The sequence below is a fragment of the Cyrtonyx montezumae genome, unplaced genomic scaffold (assembly GCF_038088225.1).
Source record: "Cyrtonyx montezumae isolate F1298 unplaced genomic scaffold, pur_monq_1.0 scaffold_1, whole genome shotgun sequence".
Taxonomy (NCBI): Eukaryota; Metazoa; Chordata; class Aves; order Galliformes; family Odontophoridae; genus Cyrtonyx; species Cyrtonyx montezumae.
In genome coordinates, this window is record NW_027071825.1 from 11,165,746 (window position 1) to 11,180,456 (window position 14,711).

A 14,711-nucleotide genomic window follows, 5' to 3' on the forward strand; every position below is an offset into this window, starting at 1 on the left:
AGCTATCTAGCTGCCTTCCACTCTGAACAAGCAAATAATTGTACATCAGCACATAAAGCAATGTATAACTTCAGAAATTGCAGAAGGAGTTGAATGATTATCAGACTTCTCAATTTTTCGTGCATCCTGACTCACATTGCCAGAAACAGAACATATAGATTCCCAGCAAATTATTACCGTGATTTAAACATGTAACCCACTTCAAATAATTTTAAATTATTTAAAAGATTTCAGTAAACGTGTTTAAGTTCAATTCTATGCTTCAAGCATTTGTTAAAAGCTTCTTAAGAACGATTCTAATTGCTGTAACAGTTTCAGACAGAAAAATTAAAAGATTTGCAAATTAATCTGTAAGCCAGTGCTACTTACTTCTGCTAAAGTTTTATTAACATGTTCAGTTACACAGTCTTTGTATAACTCACACTTAGTCTCTGGATTTTCTGAAAATTAAAACAAAACAAATTATGTATTGCAGTTCAATTGATATTCAATATACACTCATTGTAAGGGCTCTTATCTCAGTAGTTCCCCAAACCACTGGCATCCTCAACCTGCGCACATGCACCCCAGTCTCAAATTTCAAGCCCCAAGGCTTGGTCTTGGCCACAGCTGCTGCTTACACAACACCAAAGCAGCAATGGGCTGTATCCTGAGCTTTGGCTTAACTCTAGGAGAAAGTCTGTCCCCTTTCCTTGGGACTCCCACCCACAGGAAAAGTTAAAAAATAGCTTGAATTTACAGAGAAACACAGATCTGATGACTGAGAGGAGGCATCCATTATTTCAACTGGGTTTCAACACTGTCTAGTGAAAATATATTTATAAAAGGATTCTATTCTCAGGAAATGTAGATGCGAGTGCCTTGCCCCTTTTTTATGTCTTGCTGATTAATCTAACTGAAGATAAAGAGGCACCGGTGGATTTCTTAGAAGATGTAGCTCTATAATAACACATAAACCTTTATAATATCATGTACCTTGGCAGGAAGTGCCATCATTTGGCTTAAACTGCAATTTTCCTGTGGATGGTTGATAACCTTCCTTACAGGAGCAGTTAAACCCTCCATCCACGTTTTCACATTTTGCATGATCTCCACAGGCAACAGTTCCTTCGTTGCTGCACTCATCTACATCTGCAAATATCGTGAGAAATTGAATTTTTTATTAAGTATTTACAGACTAACACCTTGCTGCTTTGTTGATAATAGCTCTGTATACTGCAAGCAGTTTCATAATAAAATTTCATGGAAGAAAAAGAAGCAAAAACTAAAAAGGGAAATAAATGGCAAAACACCTGCCAATTATATTACTTAGGGATTAGAAGGATAAATCATAATTGATCAAATTTTCATACCACACATGTATTACTATATAATACTGCATTGTTCATATTTTAAAAGCATGAGCTTAAATGTTAATTCTATCATAAAAAAAACACTCGGCATGATGCAAATTATCTGAAATCCATTTTCCAGAGATTAGACTAAATAGATTTTCTCAGCCTTAGCATTCAGTTTGAAAAGAGAAAGAAAACATCAGTCTTTTGTTTTAAGTCATGGCTTTAAAAAGATGCTACAAAATTGATCAGTCTATCCATCCTGATAATCTAAGATTTAAGCTCTGTGCCTTTAAAGTGCTCACCAGGTCTCTTTTTTTTAATTCAAAGATAGAACTCATGTGCCTAAAATGACTTTTGCCCTTCTAAATAATTTTCTGCTAGGTAGACACATTCAGTAAACAGTTGGGGCACCGTCCTAGAGGAAATCTGACGAATTCTGGTAAGAGACTCCATGAATTGATCAATTTAGGAGGTCTGTGTGCTGCCTCTGGCTGCTATAGGGATTATTTTGCATTAGTTGGCTGGCTGACAGTAGAGACCAAATTACTCCATGGACTCACTGGAGAAAGTAAAGTAGGAACAACACCATATAATTCTTTAGAATGAAGTAATGGACTGTGAAATACTGTGTTAGAAAGGAGAAAAATACGGGCACTTTTGGGACAGGTATATTTGACAAAAAGTGTTGAAAAATGAAGAAGTGACATATGAGCACATTTAAGGGAGCATAGTGAGAAGAAAAGAGGCTGAGAACTTAAGGTAAAGGTGGAAAGGGGGGTGATGAACTGGAGAGGAAGACAAACTGAGTTAAGAACTGGGATGATGATGAATTTGGGTAAGAAACTAGTGAAAAAAAGAACCGATGAGCTGATTATTAGAGAATATATCTACCTGAATCAATAGGAGGCCTTTGTGCAGTTAGACAGCTTTTAAGAACAAGCAAACAAAAAGCAGATACAGGGGGCTGCAAATGCACTATAAGTATATAGAAGCAATTTTTGTGCTCTTCTTTTGATATAAAATTGCTGACGGTTTTCAAAATGGAGTAAAACAAAAATGAGCAATAATGTCTGTGAAATAAGGTTGCTAGACAAACAGAAACTGTGGGAAAAGAAAAAAAAAGTGCACACCTGTGTAAGTAAACAGGGACTGCAAAAAAGATGTCTGAAGGACACCTGGGGGCTTTTTGGACATGCAAGAGATTCTCTATAAATTATTACATGAATTATTTTATTATTTTTTTTCTAATATGAGGCAACTGTAAATTGTGCTTCAAGTCTTAATGCCATACATTCAGCATTTCCTACATACACACACTTTTTGTTGTTTTGTGCAATTCCCCAGCTCCCTGTTTTGTGCTTGTAATTGTAAAGATCTCTGTAGCATTCAAGGGGATTTCCTGAGGTCTCGCACCTTGCATTCCTGTCCCTTTGCTCACTGACCAGTGGCCCTGCTTTGCCATTTTAAGGCTGGTTCAGGAACTCCCCTTGTAGAGCAGGTAGAAAGCCTGTGCTGTGCAGAAGGGTGCTGGGATTCCACTGCCCTCCCAGCACAACCACCTCTGCCCTCTGAGAAGAGCTATGGAGAAGGCTATGGAGAAGGCTATGTTTGGGTGGGTGGGAAAAAGCACAAAACTTAGAGTGAGGTTAAATTACGATTATCTGCATTAGGGTGTTGGGTTTCTAATGCCCCCAGCTGCAAATGTTTCTTTAATAAGCTAAGTTTTGTATTATCTACATTGTTCTGTGGCCTCAGTCCTTGTAGTTATGGGGCTAACTGTGCTTTACATCAATGAAAAATGAAGAAAAGTGGGGGAAAAAAAAGACCAGATACAGTGTTACACATAGGCTACTGCATAATTAAATGCTGTCATTTAAAGATAAAGGCTAAAATTCTTACTCCTGGCATTGAAATAACTTCTCACACCAGTAGATTATAAATCCCTTTTTGAAACAAGTGCCACTCAGTTCACTGCTCCATGACTCAGTGTGAGGCAAACAAACTTCGAGTGAATTGAAGTGCCAAGGGTGAAAAAACACGACAATAACAGTTTATATAATGAGAAAACACAACAACCTTATCCCGAGGTTTCACTGGCCTTGTCAGCTACAGGAAGAAGGACATGTATGTCTTAATGGGCAATTCAGTAAATAATGCAGTTCCAAAACGCTAGTAAATGACAACCTTTGCTAAAACTTAAAATGACTTCCAAATATAGAAATATTTGAATACTGTCCAGACAGCCATTGCTAGCTATCTGGTTTCCATGTGATTTAATGTTCCAAGTATTTCAAAATTATTATGATAATTTCCTTTCCATGAATCTAGTTTGATAAATCATTTATTTGTCATTACTGGGCACTCACACAAATTACTCATCTTTTTGTAATTATGTCACGTATTAAGTGTAATGGAGATTTTAATGAGAAAGCAGGATTATCCAAAATAACAGCAGAAACTCAAACATGAAGGCACATCTCTGTCGACAGGATGGCTATTTAAAGTCTGGTAGAGACACCCCGTTGAGTATATGCAAATAGATTTTCTGCAGTTCAGTTGCCCATATGGAATGAGTCCATATCATGCCTAACTAATTTACTGTTTCCCAGAGAAAAAATCTTCTGGATGACAAAATTAAAAGGCAATATGCCTGATCTTGCAAGGTACTAATCAGCTTCATACTCCTTTTAAATAAAAAAGATTTTCAAGGACTGTCAGTTATTTGTTACAATTGCAACAATGCTGCTTTTAAGTTCCTGCTTTGAAATACTCTTGTAGCTGCAGGTTTTTGTTTCTTTATATTTTGTACTTAAGCCTTTTTAAAGAGCATGCAATTGTTGGACCACATACAGAAAACAGCTTGCCAGTGCTTTCAGCAATTCATTTTCACCTGAACTTCTGGGCTAGGACCTCAAACCATCCTCCTTCATCTACTACAAGAGCAGGAGCGGGCTGCCAAGGCTTGTGAGTGTAGTCTTCACAGACAACATTTCTGAGCAAAGGTTGAAGAACAGCAGCATTTTAAACACAAGAACATTTGCCATAGCTTTGCAAAAAGCCGTGGCCTTCTAGTAAATATTCAAAACAAATCCTGGAGCTGAACTTTGAAGCTTTTATATTAGCTCCAATCAGAAAATGATATCACCAACACCACTCAGGCTAGTGTGAAAGAAGATTTATAACCTTTTATTTTATTTCTGTGCTTTGTCACTCCTCATTTACTGCAGCAGGCAAGGAAATTCCAATTAAATTAAAAGTACTGAGAACAGTTATTATGTTCAGTCTTGCCAATTACTGGATTGTACCTACATCGCTTTGATTCTTCACCAGTCAGTCAAGACAGCTTGATGTCTACATTATACCTTCTGCTTATTAGTAGCTTGCGAGTGACTGAAAAGTCCATTTGCAAAAGACTAAATATCCCTCCCTGTGTCTCCATACTGTGGAAGGCAGCAGCATATATAAAGTAGAAATAAAAAAGCTTAACAATTGCACAAGTAAAAGAAAGGTTGGCACTGTGGCATAACACCATATCCCTCTACCTTACAAGACCCCTGTCCCAGAAAAGGATGTGATGGAGAAGGGCTACCTTTCCATTACCCTCTGAAGAAGCTGACAAAAAGCTGAAGAAATCTAAGAGTGTGTTACTGGAAAAGGCTGAGTGGCACAGATGTCACTTTCATTTCAAAGATGGCCATTTTCACATTTTTACTCTAGTGTCTGGGACAGAAGAAAGGGAGATTTATATTTCTTAACTGAAGACTAATGTTCAATAAAATGTGAAGTCTAAGGAAAAAAAGCATGGCTTTTAAAAGTAAATAGATTTCTTATTTGGGACAGAGGAAAAATGTTCACAAATACCACATATCTGCATTTCTCTATTTTTTCCCTCCATTTTCCTTCTGTCTCTTTCTGTCCCTTCCTTTCTACTCTCCAGTTCCTCCTTTGTCTGCATATTTCATCATCATCTGTTCACCAGTTCTACCTGATAACATGATGAAATAGTGCTGACAGTGCAAAACCTAATATTCTGGTGAACTGACATTTCCCAAAGTTCTCTTCTGATTCACTGCTCTGAGATTTATAGTTGCTTTGCAGCTGGAAAATTAATATCATATCTGAAGAGGAGAAGAAAGCACATGTATGTGCTCTCCCCAAAATTCATGTGCTGTATTTTTAAGTTTATTGCCACATACATTCTATATCGGGATACAGACATTAAAAGGGAAACTAAAGACTGCACAGAGTCTGAAATTATTTGGGTGGGATGAATATTTGGCTTTGTCTTTTGATTTGTACTGAGTAACTTGCACTGTGATCATAATTGCAACCTGGTGTCTGCTTCAACTGTGTATAGAACAACCTGGATACACTACCATCAGCTGCAAGTCACATTTACTACCTAAAGCAGCATGTCCATTGGGCACAAAATATCCTATTACAGTTTCCCTGACTGATAGAGTGGAAAATGAATTATGGATCAAAAGGTTGTCTTTAGGACTTCCTGCTTCATAAAGTAATTGGTACACTCATTTAATGAGAACAGGTGCCCAGTTTTTTTTAATTTATTTCAGTGTGAATTTTGGAAACTTAGCTCCTCCCATGTGGATTTCCAAAATAAAAAATAGAAAAGCAGTTAACTAACTCAGTGGAGGATAAAAAAAGATTGGTTTGCCCAGTAAAGAGAAAAGGGCAAAAGAAAAATAAATTAGCAAGCTAATGGTACAAAGTGACACAAAAAGAGTCAGAGAAATAAACTTTGAAGAAAAAAGTTCTGAAGCTGAGGAAATGTCATAACTGGTAAAAAAAATCAAAGCATGGACCAGGAATCATGAGAATATTTACAGCTCAGTGTGCTAACAGTCTCAATCTCAGCTAATTTAATGACAATTCATAGCGGCTGGGTAAAGCAGAGCTCTTTTAGATGGATGTGAGCAATGGGCCAGAAATGTTGATTAGATCACTTTCTGGCTTAATATGCAGCCATTCTGCTGTTATTAAGAGCAGTAAGAAGAAGAGAGGTTGTCAGCACTCACAGGCTCACAGGAGACATATCTAGAATGAGACACAGTCAGCATAAAGGTATAAAGGGCAATAGATTTATTTCTCATTTTCCCATTCCCTGAAGACTGTTGCAACATACAGAGAAAATTACCAGGACTTTGAAAAAAGAGAAATAGTTACAGTTCTTCCATTCAGAGGAAATCCTAAAGGATTGCATAGATGTTCAGAAAAAAACATTTTTCCAGAGAACTTTTCTTCCCCTGTAATCTTGAACACAATCCATTCAACTGTTATAGAAATAGAAGCTGATGGATGGTACGGGAGGTAGGATAACTACAGATCTTTCTCATTGCTTTTGGTCAGACTTGAAAAATTACTGAAAATATCCAAGCCAGACACCCCAAACAAAATACGCTTGGAGCACAGTAGGTCATACATATGGGAAATTGTGTTGGTCAAGAGCGACCTGATGCAGAACGCTTTGCCACTCTGCTTCATTTTAAAAAATAATACCAACTTGCTCCCAGATCAGTCAAGCAGTGGCATAAAAGGCTGGATTAGGGTTTTCTGTGTTTCCCTAACAATATATCTATTTTCTAAAACTATGACAAGTGGATTAAAAGTACATAACATTGCATAAAGATTGAAAGGTTACTGAAAACACTGGTAGCTGCAGTATTATCAGTGAGAAACATAAGCCCAAAAACTGAATATTAATTTTGTACCAGTCCAAATTGGTAAAATTTTACATTCAGATTCTAAAATTCACAAATCTGAATGCATTTTGCTAGTTTTCTATAATTAACAGAAGCAGTAAGAGAAGAGTGACAATGTAAAGCTGGTTGGAAGACTTTAATGACTTACCTACACAGGAGGTTCCATCATTAGGTACAAAAGTTTTTTGACCATTGCTGGATTTGAAACCAGGTGCACACATGCAGAAATAACTTCCCACAGTGTTTGTGCAATTGGCATGCTCTCCGCAAGGCTGAGTAGCATTTTCACATTCATTATCATCTGTCAAGACACAAATTATGGAGAAATATATTTGCATTTGCAAATTGAAGAAAACAGACTAGTAAAAGCTTAATTTGGCCTTCAGTATTTTATTTATATAAGGCTTGAATGCTGAACTGGCAATTGGTGTTTGTCCAGGCGTCCCACTGCCAAGGATATAATCAGGTGTTCAGGAGCTCTTCTCTGACCTCATCCTGAGCAAGCCAATAAATGAGAAAACCAATGGGGTATTGAAATAACTGTCTTGCATATTCAGCTGGAATAAAGGATTGAGTCAAGTGCATGTTCTGCTATAGTTGATTTGAAAACATTTTTGGTACCCATAATGATCTTCACATATCTACAGGTAGAAAATCACCCTAAGGAAGAAGTAACCCACTACATTGATTAACATTGAAACAAGATCAACATAACTAAACTGAACTTTTTTTCCCTTGGTTTATTGAAGACTATCTGTGGTGATTCTATCCAGAATCAGACAAGCTTACAGGGTTTGTCTTCCTGACTGAATGATAGGAGTGCTTAGGTTGGAAGAGATCTTAAAGATCACCAGGTTCCAGCACATCTGCTGTGAGCAGGGCTGCCAACCACTACATGACTGAGCAGTCATTTTTGCTGAGTTATCCCAAAGATCCTAACAAACTCAAGACAAGCAAGACTCCTGGCTTGATCTTTGCATCTGCTTATCAGACTGGGAATAATACAATAGTGATAATATCTTTCCAAGTAGCCCATTTCTCCCCAAGCACCTCAAAACTCTGAAACAAACAAATGAAACTCAAACAAGAAGACACTGAGTTCTCTATTTTCTACATCCTGAGTAAGTAAAATAGTTAAAGGCTTCCTGAAGTCTGCTGGGATTTTGTTCCTGTTCTCAAGTGAAAGGTAGTCATAACATGACGAATGACAGGAAAGAGTTCTAACAGGGAGAGAAATAACAATTTATTGCAAAAGAGGAACGATTAAGGAGCATATCAGGGAAAAGAAATATGATTTCAGAAAAGATACACAAGGATGAATTTCAGAAAGTTGCTTTTGCTTCCAAATGACCAGTGTTCTCATAAGGCGTTGCAGAGATAGGATACAGATAAGTGTAGCGTCATTTAAGTTAGAGAAGTGGTAAGATTAAAGTACACCAAGAGCTGTAAAACATTACAGGAATAGATTTCTGCAATGTAACTTAGTTTCAACCCCCAGAGTAACCCTGGCACAGGACACTTTTCAGAATTGAAGTCTGACATAATTTTGAATGTTATTCCATTGCCTCAGATACAAATATCAATTCAGAATGGCAGCTTTCCTTAGGGGAATTTGGGTCAACAGTATTAAATGGATTAAGCTCATTATAACTAAAAGGGAATGTATTTTAACGAGGAATACAAATATAAAAGCACTCCGCCAACACACATCAAGAGTATTTATTTTACAGCTTTGGCATTAATGAAAATACAGGATAGAAGGTATATGATTTGGATCTTAGAGAATGCCAAGGTAAAATTAGTTGAAGTGAAAGTAAGATGGAGGGAAAAAGTGGTGCTAATCCTTCAGAGACTGAGTATGGGAATATGAGAAGTGCACTTTGGCAAACGGCATTGGGAAGGCATTTTACTTCCTAGAAAATAATAAGCATTGGCTTTGGGAACTTTGTGGGGTAGGAGTTGTGGAAGATGAGAAGTGGAGACACTAATCACTGCAGGACTTTATTCAAAGTATGGGTACAACAGAGCTGAGGAGATAAAATTACAGGATATATGCGAGAACTCCCTTTTTGGATTTGTTTCCTGGGACCTCAAGTATAAGAATTGAAGCCTTCACACCCAGCACTACTACTTTTCAAGTGTGACAATTTGGTTGTAGAAACATTAAAATGACTCATGCAGTTATCATCAATAACATATTTACAACTCTGCTTAATTTTTACTGGATTATTGGTGTTTATCCCAATATTTAGTGTATTGGTAAAATAGGTGACTAAATGGACTTAGAAGACTTATTGAGATGACCTCCAGAATGGGCTTCTCTTACTCTTAAGTCTAGAAGTCTATCCTACAGCTAACTTAGAAAACTAGCTTGTTTTCAGTCACCTAGTCCGATGGATGCACTGGCAACACAAGCTTGTGTGAACCAGAGGTGCTTTACAGTCTTTATTCACTAGCTAGCATAGCTGCATTTCTGTTCATAGTCACCCTAATAGCAATGTTATCAGTGCCAAATAGCGGGATATTTGCTTAGCTTGTTGTACAAAGCAATGATACCGTGAGTCTTTCTTAAGTTGTCTTTATCCTAAAAAGAATCATAGAATAATTAAGGTTGAAAAGACCACTAAGATCATCTAGACCGACCATCAATCCATGCCTGTGACTACTCTAGACCATATCACTCAGTGCAGTGTCTACCCTTCTCTTAAACATCTCCAGGGACGGTAACTCCACCATCTCCCCAGGCAGCCTTTTCTAGTGCCTGACCACTCTTTCCTGATAAGAAGTTTTTCCTTAATATCCAACCCGAACATCCCCTAGAATAACTTATAACTATTATCTCTTGTCCTGTTGTATAGACAAAAGAAGTGGGAATGCAGAGAAAACATTTTTTACCAGAAAAAAACAAAAAAACAAAAACAAAACACAGGGCAGAATTTGAACATGGCAAAAGTTAAGGAAAAGTTTATCTGCTTCAGTGACTTGCAGCCAGAGATAATTGACAGGATTAAGAATTTAAAGAGGAGAAACAATGTTCTTGAACTTGTAGCACTCATTAATGAGCATGGATCACAATTCCTTCTCAGGATAAAGATTCTTTCCCCAGTTACGTACAAAATACACACATCATACAAGAGCAACAGTTTGAAATCATACTATGAACTGATCCATTTGGGATATGTAGACAAGTGCAGTGAGGTAGTCCTCTATTAAGAGATAGAGAGACATCAGGTGACTGAAAATTCAACCACATTCAGAAATTGTGGCAATTTCATTCAATTTTCAGAAAGAAATAATAAGACGCTTGAATTATAGAAAATGAAGTCCAGCACATCTTTACTGTGGCATGTTTCCCAGACACCAGCTGTTTATACTGTCAAGGATGTATGGTCTTGTTTATTATCACATAATTTGAGAAACATCAAGAACATCTGAGCAGAATAGTAGAATATTAAATTGAAAACAAAAACAAATATTTTAAAGCGTTTAGTTCATAAGAAGATTTCTTTTCACTATTCCCATGACCTAATGTAATACCGAGCAGACTGTGCTGGGGAATAATTTACTGGACCATATCCTGCTTCTATTGAAACTAATGGTATGAAAGTCACTGACTTAAGTTGGCCAAAGATGGCGCTCACTATGGAATGCTACCAGGTTAATGAGAAAGGCAAACAAGGCAAAAATAAAGAAAAACATACTTAATATTCAGTTTTACAAAATGCATTGAAATAATCTGCCTGCCTTTACGCAAAATATTTTACACAATCAAAACTGATGAATACCTTTCAGTTGTTGATATAGACAACACATTGATTTTTTTCTTCAGATAGCAGGTAATTTGAAGCTGAAGGGATTTAAGATAGCTTACAAATTTTACAGAATTTACGGTACTATTAGATTTGGGATTTAAGTGAAGTCAAAAAAAAAAAAAAAATCACAGACAGCAAACTTTCTAACAAACATTTTTCCATGAAGGTAGTTGTGAGGTGAATAACTACCAAGGATGGTAACTTCACAAGAAATAGAATAGATGATGGTATATTCGAGTAGGTCTACATAGAGAGTATACAAATAATACACAAAAGAAGATAGCTTACCTTTAAGATACCAAGGCTCACAGGGAACTCCACGTAGGAGGGATCTCCAAGAAGAGACCCTTCCCTGGCGGTGGTCAGCCCTTAAATGGGGTTTGGGAGAGGTGGAGCCAGGCTCCACCCCTTCCAATCATACAGGTATATCACCTTCACCTGTGCCCCTGTGGCTGACTCAGTGCTCACCTCAGGTGACCAATCAGTGGTTCAGGCCGTGATTCAGCAGTTCCCATACAGGAGTATAGCTTACATGACAGCAACAGCATAATCCACCTGCTTTGTTGCTACCGAATTTAATTATGGCATATATATTAATGGCAAGCACAGATACTCATTGAACACTGCAGGCAATACTCCAGGAATGCACATTTCTTTAAATATTTATTTATTCTTCTGATAGAAAAGAAAAAAGAAATAAAAAAAAAAGCAGCGACTTCTAGAATCAAGACTGTTGAAATGAGAAAGTTAACTATTGTGCCTAAGTGCGTGTCTGTGTACAAGTGTTGGTAGAATGCATACATGGTACAGGTGTAAACTAAAGCTGATTCTCAACTTTCACCTTGAAAATGCAACTGTGTTCTTTACTCTGCATACTCATTGATAACTACATATAGTAGTTACTGGTCTCTCAAAAATGTAGAATTTTCTTAAAAATATGGAGAGAAAGAGAGAGAGAGAGAGATCTGAAAAGGTGATATACTCCTTCCAAACTTTTGAACTGAGGATGGTATTTCTGTATTAAAACTGTATGAGTAACTACTATGAGAACACAATTGATTTAGGATTATGTAGCCCCACTCAGAAGTTCAGGTATTGATGGAAGTTCTCATTCACAGAGGATGCTAAATTAGATGCACTGTTTGAATACAATAAAATTAAAAAATCACTATTTTACATCACATACATAACATTGTTCACTGACAAATAAAATGTGTATGACTTCTGTTTAGCATTTAATCCTTTCAGAAATTTAAAAATGTATGATATTTAAAGAGGAAAAATGATTTGTGGATTCTACAGCCATGACACTATTAAGAACTCAAGGATTATGATAAGATATTTAGGAATAAAGCATAGAGAAAATTACTTAAATTGTATTCTGTATCCTTTCCAAAATGCAAGTTTTACCCTTATGTACATACTGTTTTAGTACTGGATGGTTATAAATTATAAAATATAAAAATAATCTACAATAGGAAAACTCTGGGACAACTACAGTTACAAAATGACACCATTTGTTATTATTGTGACAAGCACAAGAGAACACTTTGATTTATCAGTTCTAAATATAGGATTTCTGTAATGCCAATTACATATTTTACATGAAAAAATGGCACAAGGGGTACTTATGGCAGAGTTTGTCAAACCAACAGCCTCAAAGGATTACCACTGCACTGAGCACCTTTCCATGACAGACATGACGATGATATGATGACACGTAATGTAAAGAGTTAGTTTTGGGGTGAAACCTGTGATACTGATTCACAGTTATACAGCAGAATTTTTATCTCTTTTTTAAAATCAATTTAAGGAAACTATTTCTCCATTTAATTAACTAATAAGCAAGGCTGAAAATACCTAGATTAAACAGAAGCTGGGCATGTTTTGTCCTCATCAATCCATTCAAAATGATATTTTTAGAGAAGTGAAACTACATGTCATAGAATATATTCTAGTCTCTCTGTCAGGTATTGAGTTAAGTTCACAGCAGTCAGGCTCATGGTATTTAGTAAGCAATTATGTAAATTAACTAGAAAAAATAGCAATGTTGGACCCCAAATTTGGTTACTGGTGATGACCAGCTAAAGGCTACTCCTGTGTCACAATGACCCATAGCAGCAGAACAGGGCAGTTTTGGAGCCCATCACATTGGAAAGGCAATCCTGGAGCTGCCCTGCCCTTGACATCAATTCTCCTGGCTTTTTTTTGCAGGAGCTGGAATTCTCAGATCAATATCTGCCAGCTAACCTACATTTCCCAAGGTTTTCTACTGGAGTCTTGGATAAGGACTGAGTACTCAGGGCGCTCATTCCTCTACTTCTCTGGCAGAGATCTTATTCTTGGGTCCCAGAGCAGTGTAGTCTGCCAGTGCTGTGGCTGGGTGATTTGCAGGCTACTACATGGATATCCTAGCCAGGCTGTTCAGAGAGACAACAGGTTTCCATGGACAGCAGAAACCTAGCTGTTTCAGGTCGAAAGATTCCTGACAGGGCTTGAGTTTGTTTGATAGCCTGGTTTTTCCCAAAGCCACACTTGAGCAAGTGTAGCATCATTTTTCACAAGTTCAGTGGATACTTGATGTTACTAAGGACCTGAAAGAGCTCCATGCTAAGGGTATTACCGTATACTACAATACATTCACAACCTGTTCTATTCCATGCATTTCCCAGATGACATAAAAAGAAACTAAACTACCATTAATTTTGCTCCCCAATGCAGACCTTTTAAAGCTTGAGGTCAGAGATCGCTGGGAAGACCTGTCCATCAAGAACAGCAGTGACAGCACAGAGCTGGGGACCGGTACTACACACAATAGACTAAGAAGTGGACAGCCCTGGGTAGGAAAGAAACGCAGTCGGGGCGGCTGGGGAATACATTGATTCATTGCATCCGGCTGAGCTCTGTCGACAGCAGCTTCTGCTGCCAAAGCTGCTGTGGAGCCCCTGAGGGAAACTAAAACTACCCTTCCCTAGTGTAACCCCCATGGGAGAACAGTACTTGAAGTGCCTCACTTAACCCCTCAAAAGCAAGGAAATGAAAGGCTTCCTGTAAAACAAATTCCAGTGCTACTCACCCTGCTGTGCTTAGCTTGTCTGGAGGTCTCAGAACAGTGGGTGATCTTACATACATTACTTCTGTGCTGTAGGACTGTGTGTCTACAGCCATCACAGTCTGAGTTAAGAACAGCAATACCATTAACAGCTTTGCCTTGCCTTCCCTGTGATGTGTTTCCATTAATGGTAATTTAACACAATTTGTTTATGATTCTCCGAAGATTCAGCATTCAAGTTTGGTCTAAATCAGCACGAAAGAGCAGATGCTTAGAAAAACCACTTGAGACTGCAGAACTGGGCTGGAAAGCACATTTAAATATGAATTGCTTTCATAATGGGCCGGATTCGTCTTTGTCCTACGGCGGGGCAGGAGACCATGCGATTGCTAAACAGGAAATCTTGTCACTGAAAGCTCCTTCCTGCTAGAATTTCATAGTTCTCTGCCTCTTTGCAGCAGCCCTTCACAATGCCTTCTTGGGATATTTGCATAGCTTGCCAGGAATTTTAAACTGGTTTGGATGTAAAGGCTCTGCAGCTAGCTGGGCTCCCAGAAGTCTTTGGATCAGCAAACACATTCTCACATTCTTCACAGGCTATGTGTATATGCAAAGATGATTTCAGATCAACAGTTTTTGTGAGTCTGGCTGAACTAAAGGTCCTCACAACAACAACAAAAAACTCCCATGGTCCCATTTTAAGGAACAGGGCAGAATGGTCTGAAAAAGGAGCAAAATCACATTCCTACATATTAAAAATACACTCATGTTGACATTTAGAGAATGGAGA

General features: G+C 37.7%; 2 protein-coding genes across 3 annotated transcripts in view; one reads left to right on the top strand and one right to left on the bottom strand.

Annotated features, from left to right (window-relative positions):
• Positions 1-14,711, top strand: part of PTGFR (prostaglandin F receptor) — a 308,369-nt gene that overhangs the window by 181,911 nt on the left and 111,747 nt on the right. The gene's annotated exons all lie outside the window — the stretch shown is intronic.
• ADGRL4 (adhesion G protein-coupled receptor L4) overlaps positions 1-14,711 on the bottom strand; it is a 74,699-nt gene that overhangs the window by 28,885 nt on the left and 31,103 nt on the right. The window contains exons 3-5 of one of the 2 annotated variants that reach the window (XM_065740734.1): positions 7,206-7,358; positions 976-1,131; positions 370-440 (exon numbers count right to left, since the gene is read on the bottom strand). In XM_065740734.1, the coding sequence (XP_065596806.1) occupies positions 370-440; positions 976-1,131; positions 7,206-7,358 (380 nt within the window). The remainder of the gene's footprint in view (positions 1-369; positions 441-975; positions 1,132-7,205; positions 7,359-14,711) is intronic. The other variant, XM_065740743.1, reaches the window with a different exon arrangement.